Source organism: Vipera ursinii, assembly GCF_947247035.1.
Source record: "Vipera ursinii genome assembly, chromosome: 2".
In the NCBI taxonomy this organism is placed as follows: Eukaryota; Metazoa; Chordata; class Lepidosauria; order Squamata; family Viperidae; genus Vipera; species Vipera ursinii.
The window spans coordinates 262,083,055-262,098,046 of NC_139513.1; the positions used below are offsets into that span (position 1 = coordinate 262,083,055).

The 14,992-nt window shown below is 40.3% G+C and overlaps 1 protein-coding gene across 3 annotated transcripts in view; it reads right to left on the reverse strand.

Annotated features, from left to right (window-relative positions):
* GFM2 (GTP dependent ribosome recycling factor mitochondrial 2) overlaps positions 1–14,992 on the reverse strand; it is a 31,167-nt gene that overhangs the window by 14,333 nt on the left and 1,842 nt on the right. For all 3 annotated transcript variants that reach the window (XM_083352004.1, XM_083352003.1, XM_083352005.1), the window contains 5 exons: positions 10,307–10,352; positions 6,266–6,363; positions 4,565–4,690; positions 2,790–2,878; positions 221–309 (listed from right to left, as the gene is read on the reverse strand). In XM_083352004.1, the coding sequence (XP_083208130.1) occupies positions 221–309; positions 2,790–2,878; positions 4,565–4,690; positions 6,266–6,363; positions 10,307–10,352 (448 nt within the window). The remainder of the gene's footprint in view (positions 1–220; positions 310–2,789; positions 2,879–4,564; positions 4,691–6,265; positions 6,364–10,306; positions 10,353–14,992) is intronic.

Here is a 14,992-nt window from a genome sequence, read left to right on the forward strand (position 1 = left end):
GAAGGCTGAGTCAACCTTGAACCTGTCAAGATCGAACTCTAGCCTGTGGGCAAAGTTACCCTGAAATACTACATTCTAACCACTGTACTACCATGGCTCTTTAGTTATTGATTATAAGATTGATTAGTTATTAAGCTATAAGATTCCGTAATAGCCTATCATTCCACATTTTTACAGTCCTTTGTTTCTCTGCCCTGAAAAAATAAGTTATTTTTAGTACCTTGCTCCATGTTTGTCCATCTTGTTTAAAAAGCAAATTCTAGGTATATGATGTTTGTCTGCTTGCCTCCAGACCGTCAGAGACTGTGCCTAAGCAAAAATATATACAGCATTAATCACTTGTTCAGTGGCAGTTTTCTGTCCCTTACAAACATTCAAATATTTATTTCTATGATATACAAAGAAAAAAAACTGTGCTTCTACTCATGAAATTGGCAATAAGATGGAATTTACTGGAAAACCTAGGGCAGTGATGGCGAACCTTTTAGAGACCGAGTGCCCAAACTGCAACCCAAAACCCACTTATGTATTGTCGGGTGCCGGGTGGGTGTGGCCCATTGGGTGGGTGTGATCAATTGGGTGGGCATGGCCCATTGGGTGGGCGTGGCTGCGGTGGTAACGGCAGACCGGGTGGGACTAAAAAGTTCAATCAATCAATTCCAACTTTGTGAGATCTTTTTTTTCCCGCGAGAAGTTGAAAATGATTGATTGAACCTTTTTTTTTTTTTGCACACAGCGGTGGAGGCCTAAAGCGAAAAGGTTTTATAAAACCCAACTGAAGGCCCAGGACTGGGGCAACAGCACGCGTGCCCACAGAGAGGGCTCTGCGTGCCACCTGTGGCACGCGTGCCATAGGTTCGCCACCACAGACCTAGGGACTAACATAAGGAAAGTAGGAAGTGTATGCAGACTGCAGGAGACAAGTAGATGCAAAGAATTAAAAATGAATAACTGTAGGGTTAAAGAATCCCAACTTTGAGAAAAGGTTGAAAAATTTGAGAGAGGAAGCGGGCAATACAATACAAAACCTAAGGATAAATGAGATGAAAAGAGGGAATATTTCATGTCATATTAGAAATTAAATCAGCAAAGATTAATTGTAATAAATCATGGCACTGGTTGTGCTAAAGAACAGAAATTTTTGATCACTTTTTTAAAAAGCCATGTCTTATCAGTAGCATTGCTTATCTAAATACAACACTCAAGAGATGTATACTTTCCAATTACTGTGGAAAGACACAAAGATAGGTTATGTCCTGCTGGCAAATTCCAAGAGGTGTCTTATTGGTAGCTATTACTGGGGTTAAAAGGCTGTGATTAAATCCAGGACAACATTTCTTCTGCTGCCACATAGATAATGCCCTCTTAGATCTGGGTATAAATAGTCCATTCTGTAGGATTTGCAGCACAATGGTCTGCAAAAATTGGAACTGGCTGATTATGCCTCATAACAGTTCCTAAAAGATGCGGTTCTGTACAGGGGAAAGTTTTGTAAGTACTTGTAGAGGGAAATGGGTGATGTGTAAGTTGTTTCACCTAACTCTCAGCTGCATGACCTTTGTGCTTGTATACATGTGCATCACCTCCCCCATAAAAAGAAAAGAAAAACCCAGGCTGAACACCTGTTTTGAACTGGAGAGAAAAAAGTTAAAAGTAACACGAGTTTGTCCCTGTGAAAGCTGAATCTCTCTGTAGAATGGGAATGCTTAGGATGCTTGAAATTCAACAGGTCTGGTCACACTGTACTTCTTCCTTGTTTTTTAACGTATTTTTATTAAATTTAAAAAAATATGAATAAAAAGTAAACAAGCAAAAAAGAAGGAACTTAAAAGAAAGAAAAGTCAAACTGAAAGCAAGATAAGAGTTACATTAAAAGTCAAAGTAAAGAAAAACAGAATGGCCTCAGACTTCCTCCAGTAGATATAAAAATACATCTAACTCTTAGTTTAAAGTTAACAATAGTTTACATTATTATTATAATTCTAATTATCAAGATCTCAAATCAAGATTTCAGTTCTTTCAGTTTCTCTCAAAAAGTCCAAAAGTAGCTTCCAGGCAGAAAAAAATTGGTCAGTCTTATCTTTAATCAAAGCTGTCGATTTCACCATGCTCCACCAATTACATGCTGTGCTTCTTCCAAACCCTTGAACTATATTTCCTTTTTGTTATTCAGTGTGAATTTTTGGACACAGGTTCTGCCCACAGCACGTATTCAGCCATTCGGATGTATTATTCCCTGTATTTTTGTGTATGACACTTAGGATCACAGGGGGAGGAATCAGGTAGGAACCAGAATCCAGTATATCAAATTGTTTATATTCACTGACCCTATGTCGAGAGAAAGTATAGCTGCCATGCTGACCTAAGAAGGTATAAATAATAAGGCAGTCCAGATGGGTTCATCAAAAACAATTCATTATGCTGTAGTTTACATTGCGTTTACCTTTTTCTTTGTCTTGTCTTGAAATGTAATAAACAAAAGGTATATAAGGTCTGCTTTTACGCAGGGCTGCTAAGCTACGTGCCAATGCTTTGCACAAATATACATTGTTTATTGTTTACATGCTTAATAACTTTATGTTGTATCTTCAACGTGATATGGTTGTTTTAGGCAAGACAGATTTTGGCCACAACATTTTTCCCTCCAGCCTATATTTTGCAAAGATGCAAGTGAAGGAAGCCATTAGCTAGTGGAAGGAAGTCTTAAGGTCTTGCTTTCTCTTGCCTTACGTTCTTGTCCTTAACCACATCCAAGACATGAAGCAAAGCCACCAAAGAGTAATTTTTACCTCCACACCAGCTGAAGCGTCAAAAACAGCCACTGCCCCATCCAACACTCGCAAGGAACGTTCCACCTCCACAGTAAAGTCCACATGACCTACAGTTTAGTCCACATGGAAAGGTAAAGTGTTTTGTTTTGTAGTATTTTGTTTCTTAGTATTATCTTTTAGTACTTTAAAACTCTTTAATAAAAAGGTGGTGTTGTTTTTTAAAAAGCATGTTTTTAAGGATGTACGTAGCCCCTGGAGGTGGCTAAGCCAAGAAAAATAGTGTGCTGAGCTGACTGATCTCTTCCTGAAGAATCAGCTATACTGTTCACTGTCATCTGGAATCACTTTGGCATGACACTTCCAGTGAGGCCAATGCCAAACTGACATTCCTCTAAAAAAGAGGAACGCATGGCGGCTGAGAAAGAGCCCAACTACAGGAATCGGGTGGCTAAAATCTCTCTGAAGGCAAAAACAAATTGTCAAATCACCCATTTGTGCTTCCTACAGCTGCTTTTTTTTGTGAAAAGCAGGAACTTTGTTTTTGCGGTCAGCTGTCGACGGGGAGATATGGGATTCCATCGTCCTTATAGCCACTAATGTTGCCCATATGGACACTACGTTTGCCTGGCTAATCTCTTAATCATTTTGGACTTTATTATTTTTCTCTTTGGCTTTCTTTAAAGGTTGAGAATTTCAGACTGGCAAGTTTTATTGAACTCACTGAGTGAATGACCTTTGATTCTTTAAAAAAAGTTTTATAATGATTTGTATTTTTTGGAATATATAGCAAATGGATGACTATTGTTGGCTTTGGAAAGTTTTAAGTAGATTAAGGACTCATATGGACTTGATTTAAGATTCTGATATTTATTGATGGTATTCTCTCTCATGAAATAAACCTACTTATACTGATAAAAAGACTTTGGAATATTAGACATTAGAGGGCACCGGATGGCTACTTTAAAAGAAACATTTGACTCATGGAGACAGGAGGTTTTTGAACTACTGAACTTTATTAGCATCAGCTGGTCAGAATGGGAGGACTTGATGCCCCTGGCTTGATGCAACCAGCAGGGGGCAGCCTTCTCACCACCGCTGAGTCCTTGCTGCCATCATTTTTTTTGCAGGAAATCTCAGGGATAATTTGCTGCAGGGATAACTTGCTGCGGGCACTGGATGGAGAACCAGGAAGACGGGCGAGCAAGTGAGTTATCAGAGGGGAGGCAGCAACGGGTGGTGCTGCACCGGATGCAAAGCTAGTGGCGAAGGGGTGTTAAATGGGAAGCCCCCGCTGCCATGCAAGGTTTTTTCAAAGCCACATTGCTTAAGGTTTGAAGGAATCTTGCTCTGAAAATAAGGGCAGCTTTGGGAAGCAATGGGGTGGGATGCCACCTTTTCTTGAAACTAAAAAGGCTTGTTTCGAGTTCCATTCAAATCCTTGCCCATCAAGCAGACTGCAAAGTTTGCAGCCGCATTCAGCTGCAGGTCTGATGTACTACCGAAATGGGGCTGTGTGCACAGGAAGGTTTGGAGTCCAAACTGGAAAAAAAACACCCCTCTTCTCAGCATTACTCTTCTCACAGCATTGTTTTTGGTGTTTTTTTTGGGAGGGGGGGGAACATTTTCTTTTTTTTTCCTTTTCAGCATCTTTTACTTTTTTAATATATCTCTTTTTGTAGCTGCATAAATTTTACTTGCATAATATAATCCTCAATAAAATAACTGAAAAAGTGAAATCACTTTGCCATTATTTTCTTAAGGCTTGCCACGCTGTTAGCATTAAGACGTGGTACCTGGTGTATCTATCAGGTTGATTCGATGGCCTTTCCAGTCAAACGTGACAGCAGCAGATTGAATGGTAATGCCACGTTCCCGTTCCTGTGCCATGAAATCTGTTACTGTATCACCATCATCAACATCTGTTTAATAGAAAGAGCACATTTTTAATCAAATAAATTGAGCTCTTGGTAATATAATAAATGTTATAAACACCTGATGATCCAACTGATTACTTAGCTGGACTGGAAACCTATATGGTTTTGATTTACAAAACAATGGCATCAGCTTCACCACTACCTATCTCTTAGAGTAGTGCAAGAAATGTAGTGTGATCAGTTGCCCGAGGATAAATACATACTGAAAACTCATTTTTAATTGCTTAGGGATTAGGGGGAGCTGGGGGGGGGATGAAAAGAGAAAAATCAATACAGCTGCAGTGTTTGTCAACATCCCATGTTTTAAAAGCATGAAGATTGCAAGCTAAAAAAAATGCAACCCCGAGGGAAAAGAAGACAGAGAAAAGAAACAGAAAAGCAGATTAAATTTTAATTGTCACAGGTCATGCTAAAGCATAATGCAATTTGCTCAGGTCAGATACTGGTCTTAGCAAATCTGCAAGAAACAGTTTTCATTCGAACTTTCTCTGTCTCATAGATTTCAGAGCCTATGAAGGGAGCTTTGCAAGTTCACAGAGATAGCCCCTTGTCTTGGTGTTGATAGCTGACTCCACACTTTAAAGAAAACTTCATCTCTAAGTTTGTAGGAAGGGCAGCTGGCCAACCGAACTCTTGAAAGGGATAGCAAAGATGGCAATAATTTTTCTGCAGTTATACCTAGTTTATCTGAGATACAGGATTTTGAACATACAAAGATCCAGGTCTATAGAGCATGCGTCTTGAGCACACTCTTGTACTGCAGTGAGAAAGTTGAACACCTTTCATATGCGCTGTCTCCAACGTATTCTTCGCATCACCTGGCATGACAAAGTTCCAAATAGCGCAGTCCTGGAATGTGCTGGAATTTCTAGCATGTATACACTATTGAAACAGCGACATCTATGCTGGCTTGGGCATGTCGTGAGAATGGCTGATGGTCAGATTCCGAAAGATCTCCTGTATGAAGAACTAGTGCAGGGAAAGCGCCCAAGAAGGAGACAAGAGCTGCGATATAAGGATATCTGCAAGAGGGATCTAAAGGCCTTGGGAATGGACATCAACAGCTGGGAAACCTTGATCTCTAATCGTTCAGCTTGGAGGCTAAAGACACAGCATGGCCTTCTCCAATTCGAAGAGGCACTTGTGCGGCAGGCTGAGGCAAAGAGGCAGTCCCGGAACCAGCAGAATCTGGGGGCCGGACAGGGAACAGATTGTATCTGCCCTCAGTGAGGAAGGGACTGCCACTCTCAAATTGGCCTTTTTAGCCAAACTAGATGCTACTTTAGGACCCCTTCCCAGAGCATGATACCATAGGGCTAGTTTTAATTTAATTCTATTTTAATTGTATTTATTTGTATTGTTTTAATTCGCCCTGTAAACCGCCCTGAGTCCTTCGGGAATAGGGTGGTATATAAAATCAATTAAATAAATAAATAGTCTCTCGAGACTGAAGGATGCCAATGACTTAAAGTTTAAACGTGAAGAAAATAAAATAATTTTAACTGATACAAAAAATAATTACTGCACTTAATTTTTTTCTTCTCTCTCACACCAACTAACCTCCAAGGTTTCTTGTGTAACCAGAATAATACAACATTCTCTCTGTAGTTGTTGTTTTTCCTGCATCTATGTGGGCCATTATACCTATGTTGCGGATCCTGAAGAAAAAAAGTTTTTTCATTTAGCATCAAGTTATCATTTTTAAATGTAAAATTATTACAATTTTGCACACAATGCACAAAGAAAGCAACTGTTTTCATCACAATCCAAGTGCATCTCATTATTCGTAATTCTTACAGAGAAATAAAATAGAGAATAAAATAACAATTAAACCCATTTTAGTTATAGTATAGCATGTTGAAATGTTATGTCACAAACTATGTAAAAATTTTGGCTGGGATCCAACAGAAAAGCCTTTTCTGTTCCCCCCCCCCCCCCGGAATATTCTCCTCCCAGAGGCAAGGTCCACCACTACACTCCTAGCCTTCTGGAACAACCTAAATAACTGACTTTTCCACTTGGCCTGGGGCCCCAACACAGGCCTGGGGGCTTCAACAGAGGCCTGCTATGTCGGGGGGGTGACTGACTGGATAGAAAAGAACTGCCCTTCCCAGGCCACCCATCATCATGGTTTTTATCTTGTCTATTTAATCTTTTCTATTCATTTTTTTTATTTTCCTGGGCTCCCAAGATCACTGCAGATGGGGACTGTAGCCAAGAAATTAAGACGCTTGCTCCTGGGGAGGAAAGCAATGGCAAATCTAGACAGCACACTAAAAAGCAGAGACATCACCCTGTCAACCAAAGTGCGTATAGTCAAGACTATGGTCTTCCCAGTTGCAATGTATGGCAGTGAAAGTTGGACCATAAGAAAGGCTGAGCACCAAAGAATTGAGGCCTTTGAACTATGGTGCTGGAGAAGACTCCTGTGAGTCCCTTGGACTGCAAGGTGATCAAACCAGTCAGTCTTAGAGGAGATCAACCCTGACTGCTCTTTAGAAGGCCAGGTCTTAAAGTTGAAACTCAAATACTTTGACCACCTAATGAGAAGGAAGGACTCACTGGAGAAGAGCCTAATGCTGGGAAACATTGAGGGCAATAGAAGAACGGGACAACAGAGAATGAGGTGGCTGGATGGAGTCACTGAAGCAGTAGGCGTGAACTTTAATGGACTCCAGAAGATGGTAGAGGACAGGAAGGTCTGGAGGAACGTTGTCCATCGGGTCGCGATGGGTCAGACACGACTTCGCAGCTAACAACATTCAATTTTTCTAATTTTCTAATCTTTTATTATATTGTAAGCCACCCAAAATTGCTGTACCAGTGATTTGGACAGCATAGAAATTTAATTAACAAATAAATAATAGATGTATAAGTGAACGATGGAAATAATTTATGATACATGGAAGAAGCAAAATACCTCTGAAAGTGAAGGAGCGCGACTTCCGCCCCCTCCTTATACTGAGGGAAGCGGAGAATTAACATTTCTATGGAGGATCAAAATATATGGTAGTGAAATAAATTTATAAACTTGAAAGCTAAAATGTAACTTTGGAGAAGTTTAAGATTGTTGAATGGTTAAGATTCATTTTAAAGACCATTGTTCATATTGAAAACTAAATAGATGCTGACACCTAGTGGTGAATGAAGATTATGACAGTTATGATTTCCACAGAGAACTTGCCAAAACCTGGGAAAAGCTAATCTGTGTTTGTGACCTTCAAAGCTTTAATAATAAAGAACAGCTATGACAAAAAAAGACAACAATCTGGGCTGCAAGACAAAGAGAATTATTTAGAAAAAAAATCTTTTTTGAACACTTTGGATTACAAATATCTATTTAACTGAGACTCTAAACTTTAGAAAAAAAATCTTTTTTGAACTCTTTGGACTACAAATATCTATTTAACTGGGACGCTAAAGCTTTTTGTATATAAGAAGGAAAACTCCAACTTTTGGGCATCATGGATCAGAGACACGTAGACAGAACACACCAAGAAAACATAAATACCTCTCAGGAGGAGACATATACTGCAATTAATTCAAGTAACACTGAGTTCAAATCACAAAGAAATCCAAAATAACTGAAAACACAAATCAATCTCTAAGTTAACTTTACAACAGAAAAAACTTCCAGGAAACAACAACAGAGGAGGAGCAGACAAGTGGACATAAAACTGAAAATAAAATTAAAATTCAAAGATGGAACTTAACAAAGTAAGAAAACATGATTTAATCCTAGTGGGGAAAAATTTACAAGCAATGGAAAAAACAACTCATCCCTTAAGACTACAAAATAAATCTGAGGACAAAAAAACAGATTGGATAAAATGGAATGTGGAGATGTTGAAAACATCAGAGAAAAAGGAAGTGATAAGAGAAGCAAAGAAGGAGAAAAACATTTTCAAGAAACACGGAAAGGCAAAAGCCTCACATAAATTATTCAATTTACTTCTTATACCTACAGCAACAGTTATGAATATATGGAAAAACTTTTTTATTCAGCAAAACACATTGATCAAGAAAGATACTGGTCAAAGGAAAAAATCAAAGTGAAAATTAAAAAAATAGATGATGGGATCTACCAAAGAGAATATTTAAAAAAGGAACATTTGTTTGAATATGGTTAAAGAAATAGAAAAGATTCTCAATACATATGTCATTCTAAAAGAGAAGAATTCCTTAAATAATACTGTATGCTTTTTCCCCTTTTTATTTTATTTCTTGATATAAGTAATATAATACTGCTGAAATGGCCTAGGTGAAGGAAATGTTTAGATAATTAAATGTGTCTAAATTTAGGGAAATTATAATATATAAAAAAGAAAAAAAATGTTTTGAATAAGAGTTAAAGGATTAGATGACTAGTCACATTAAATGGAATATTTAAAGATTAAATATATTTTTAATCATGGTTAAAAAGAGTAAGAAATTTTGGGAATGAATATATATTAGCTTAGGAGGAATATATATATATATATTAAGTAGTATTTTACTTTTTATGTTTCTTTACTCTTGCTCTCTTTTCCTTTTCTTTACTGTTTTTACCTATTCTTTAAAGAAATGTAAAAGTGTTGAGATGGTTTATATGGGAAAAATGAATTTAAATCTTTAAATGTAATTAACTGTTGAGAAAATCTTAACCAGCAAGAATACTTCGAACTTTATGGGGGAAACAAATCTAAATAAGGACTGTAACAGGATATAAGACGAGGCAAACAAAATGATTAGATAGAAAAGAAATATTATATTGACGTGATCATTATACTGGGGGAAAAATCATATATGTAACTTTTATTTATCAAAATAATAAGAACTGTATTATTTCAAGGTTTGCAAAGAAGATATTTTGTGGAAAAGGGGAAATCAACTAAATGTACTATATGGATTATGGATTATAGAAACCAATTGTTAATGATTATTCTTTACAAATGTAAACCCAGCAAACACACTGTTTACCAACTATTAAGTGATCTATGTTTAAAAAAATCAATAAAATATATGGAAATAAGAAATATTCTTGATGAAAGCTTCCTCTCTCCCTTCCTTTAAAATGCAAAGTTTATATTTTAAAAAAATCAGTAAGATTAAAACCAATATGCAAGGTTTATTTCTTGATAAACAACTTAACTCCAAGATCTTGAAAGTTAAATTGTCTATTTAATGTCAATATTAAAACCAAAGTGAAAGACTTTATATATATAAACTCTGATGAATGACTGTAGAGAACATTTGGATTAAAAATAGAAGAATGAATTAAAACATTTAAAATAATTTTGTTAGTGCCCACTATGGTTTAAAAGGTATGAGTGATACTTTCTATAAGACCATGGAAGACCTTGCAAAGAAGCAGGAAATGGTGAGGAACCTTAATTAATTGTTAATTAAATAAAACACCAGACACCTGGTGGAAGACAAATTCTGCCAAATTTTTCTTTCAAGAAATTGTTGGCTTAGATCGTGAATCATTTTGCATTTCACATAAAAACAAAAAAATTCTAATGTAACTTAAACATTTGTTGCCAAATGAATTTTCCAGTCTTATAACCAAGGAAGTCTTGCTAGGTTTTACATACTATATAAAAAAAGCTTATTACTTACTTAGATATTGGTGGAGATAAAACAGAACGTAAAGATTTTACTTCACCTGTGAAATAGAAAAATTGTTGAAATTTACATTCGTAATTATCTTAATGAATAGAAAACATAATGCAGGATCCAACCAGAGATACTCTGCTATTGGAGGAAGGTCCTCTTTTTCCATTTTAAAAAATAAACAACACCGCCTATTTTAAAAATGCTAACAATTTAATCTGCAATATGGAAAGGAATGTCTAACTTCAAATTATCACGAAAGATTACCAGCAATTACAGGTGAAACTCAAAAAATTAGAATATCGTGCAAAAGTTCATTTATTTCAGGAATGCAACTTAAAAGGGGAAACTAATATATTAGATAGACTCATTACACGCAAAGCAAGATAGTTCAAGCCGTGATTTGTCATAATTGTGATGATTATGGTGTACAGCTCATAAAAACCCCAAATCCACAATCTCAGAAAATTAGAATATTGTGAAAAGGTGCAATATTCTAGGCTCAAAGTGTCCCACTCTAATCAGCTAATTAAGCCATAACACCTGCAAAGGGTTCCTGAGCCTTTAAATGGTCTGTCTGGTTCAGTAGGAATCACAATCATGGGGAAGACTGCTGACCTGACAGTTGTGCAGAAAACCATCATTGACACCCTCCGTAAGGAGGGAAAGCCTCAAAAGGTAATTGCAAAAGAAGTTGGATGTTCCCAAAGTGCTGTATCAAAGCACATTAATAGAAAGTTATGTGGAAGGGAAAAGTGTGGAAGAAAAAGGTGCACAAGCAGCAGGGATGACCGCAGCCTGGAGAGGATTGTCAGGAAAAGGCCATTCAAAAGTGTTGGGGACTTTCACAAGGAGTGGACTGAGGCTGGAGTCAGTGCATCAAGAGCCACCGCATACAGATGGATCCTGGACATGGGCTTCAAATGTCGTATTCCTCTTGTCAAGCCGCTCCTGAACAACAAACCACATCAGAAGCGTCTTACCTGGGCTAAAGAAAAACAGACCTGGTCTGTTGCTCAGTGGTCCAAAGTCCTCTTTTCTGATGAGAGCAACTTTTGCATCTCATTTGGAAACCAAGGACCCAGAGTCTGGAGGAAGAATGGAGAGGCACACACTGCAAGATGCTTGAAGTCCAGTGTGAAGTTTCCACAGTCTGTGTTGATTTGGGGAACCATGTCATCTGCTGGTGTTGGTCCACTGCACTGGCGTAGCGTGGGGGGTGCAGGGGGGGCCGGCCGCACCGGGCGCAACATCTGGGGGGGCGCCCATTAAGCTCGCCGGAGGGGGACGATTCTGATTCGCCGAGGGTCGGAGGAGCGAGCGAGTGGGCGGAGCATAGAAAGCAACCGCATTTGCTGCGCCCAGCCAGAGCGGGATCCCGTCCTCTTGCGGCTGCAGATCGCCTCCTTTCTCGGGTGGGGGTGGGGAGGCTTGGCAGCGTCTCGCCTCCCTCTCTTTCTCCTGCCGCGGCTCTCCTCCGCTTGGCTCTCAACCTGCAAGCCCGCCCCCCCCGACCCAGCTCCCGCCCCCATCTCCTTTCCCGGAGGTAAAGGTAAAGATGAGATCCCCCCATCTCTCTTAGATTCAGAAGACACGGTTGCTGAAGTCGTGAACTCGCCAGGTCGCGCCCGTCTTCACGGGGCCTGAATGAAGGCATAGGTGTTAAATCTAAATAACCAATCCATCACCCTCCATTTAAGCAAGAGGAACGGATAGGCGGTTCTCAAAATCACTCGGCGGCTGCCCCTGATCTTGAACTTCCTCTTAACCAAGACAAACAGGAGCTCCCAGGTTGAGAATTCGGAGGAGCTTCCCCTCGGCCGTGGAAGTTCACTTTTGGGACAGCCGCTATCTTTGGGCAATTGGTTTCACTGGGTTTCTATTGTGGGGTAAGGAGGGGGAGGGGGGCAATGTACCTTGTCCGGAAGGTATTGAGGAGAGGAGGAAGGTGACTGGAGAGGGTAGCGCCAAGTTCCTGAAATCTCTGCCAGAAAAGGAAGGAAGAGAACGGCGCTTGTCCTAGTCCTAGTTGGGAAGAGGAATCTGCCTGAAATTGACTAGTCAACGGGACTTCAGAGTTTTCCCTTTGGGGGGTAGGTCCGAGAAATTGACAAGACCCACTCTCGAATCCTGTTGAATTTAATAAGGTCACTTTATAGTCCAATCCCCTCCGTGCTGAGAAGTAGCCGAAGCAAGTTCCGTGAGATTCATTCCCAGGTAAGCAGAGACTTCCCAGTACGTTCGACTACAGCATCCCTCATCCTTGATTGACCCTGGACGAATTGGTGATGACTGGGACTTGAAATCCAGGACATCGAGCGAGCCCGGGTTGGGAGGGGAAAGGGGGAGGAAGGGGGTAGCCTGGACTGTGGGTCTGCAGGAGGCAACAATCTGGAATATGGACAATTTGGAATAACCTTGGGAAGCTGAGGCATTGTAAGTTGGAAGTCATTGTTTGTTGCCTAACATGTTGGGTCACCCCACACCACATGCTAAGCCATAAACCGTGGTTGGTATCCAGGGTTTAGGACAAGATGGAGAAAACTAGCCAATTGTGGGATCATAAATCTTAATGAAGCCCATCATCACTCCGTGTGATGTATGCACTCAATCTACAAACGTAGTCCAAGCCTATTCACATCTGTTGTAAGGTCATTCTCTCGTGGGGTTTATCTTGACATCCACTAAGAGTGGAACAAACATGCCCCATTAACCATTTTCAACGCCATGTCCTCTCTTTGTCTCATCCTAAATCACAGCTGAGGCACCTTAAAGTTGCCTTGTTTCAGTTTTAAACTAGCATTTTCCCTCTTCTCCAGAGACCCTTTTTTGCCTTGAACCTAACTCAAGGGTAGGCAACCTTGGCTCTTTTATGACTCATGGACTTCAACTCCCAGAATTCCTGAGCTAGTGGAAGAGACTCGATCCACGGGTTAGGGGGCGCAAATTACTTGCCTTGCCCCGGGTGCTGACAACCCACGCTACGCCACTGGTCCACTGTGCTTCATTTAAGTCCAGGGTCAACGCAGCCGTCTACCAGGAGATTTTGGAGCACTTCATGCTTCCTTCCGCAGACGAGCTTTATGGGGATGCTGACTTCATTTGCCAGCAATGACCGTGGGATTACTGTGCTTGATTGGCCGGCAAACTCACCTGACCTGAACCTCATAGAGAATCTATGGGGCATTGCCAAGAGAAAGATGAGAGACATGAGACCGAACAATGCAGAAGAGCTGAAGGCTGCTATTGAAGCATCCTGGTCTTCCATAACACCTCAGCAGTGCCACAGGCTGATAGCTTCCATGCTGTGCCGCATTGAGGCAGTAATTGCTGCAAAAGGGGCCCAATCCAAGTACTGAGTACATATGCATGCTTATACTTTTCAGAGGTCCGATATTGTACACTCCTTGTTTTATTGATTGCATGTAATATTCTAATTTTCTGAGATTGTGGATTTGGGGTTTTCATGAGCTGTACGCCATAATCATCACAATTATGACAAATCACGGCTTGAACTATCTTGCTTTGCATGTAATGAGTCTATCTCATATTCAGGGAGTGCAGAATTATTAGGCAAATGAGTATTTTGACCACATCATCCTCTTTATGCATGTTGTCTTACTCCAAGCTGTATAGGCTCGAAAGCCTACTACCAATTAAGCATATTAGGTGATGTGCATCTCTGTAATGAGAAGGGGTGTGGTCTAATGACATCAACACCCTGTATCAGGTGTGCATAATTATTAGGCAACTTCCTTTCCTTTGGCAAAATGGGTCAAAAGAAGGACTTGACAGGCTCAGAAAAGTCAAAAATAGTGAGATATCTTGCAGAGGGATGCAGCACTCTTAAAATTGCAAAGCTTCTGAAGCGTGATCATCGAACAATCAAGCGTTTCATTCAAAATAGTCAACAGGGTCGCAAGAAGCGTGTTGAGAAACCAAGGCGCAAAATAACTGCCCATGAACTGAGAAAAGTCAAGCGTGCAGCTGCCAAGATGCCACTTGCCACCAGTTTGGCCATATTTCAGAGCTGCAACATCACTGGAGTGCCCAAAAGCACAAGGTGTGCAATACTCAGAGACATGGCCAAGGTAAGAAAGGCTGAAAGACGACCACCACTGAACAAGACACACAAGCTGAAACGTCAAGACTGGGCCAAGAAATATCTCAAGACTGATTTTTCTAAGGTTTTATGGACTGATGAAATGAGAGTGAGTCTTGATGGGCCAGATGGATGGGCCCGTGGCTGGATTGGTAAAGGGCAGAGAGCTCCAGTCCGACTCAGACGCCAGCAAGGTGGAGGTGGAGTACTGGTTTGGGCTGGTATCATCAAAGATGAGCTTGTGGGGCCTTTTCGGGTTGAGGATGGAGTCAAGCTCAACTCCCAGTCCTACTGCCAGTTTCTGGAAGACACCTTCTTCAAGCAGTGGTACAGGAAGAAGTCTGCATCCTTCAAGAAAAACATGATTTTCATGCAGGACAATGCTCCATCACACGCGTCCAAGTACTCCACAGCGTGGCTGGCAAGAAAGGGTATAAAAGCAGGAAATCTAATGACATGGCCTCCTTGTTCACCTGATCTGAACCCCATTGAGAACCTGTGGTCCATCATCAAATGTGAGATTTACAAGGAGGGAAAACAGTACACCTCTCTGAACAGTGTCTGGGAGGCTGTGGTTGCTGCTGCACGCA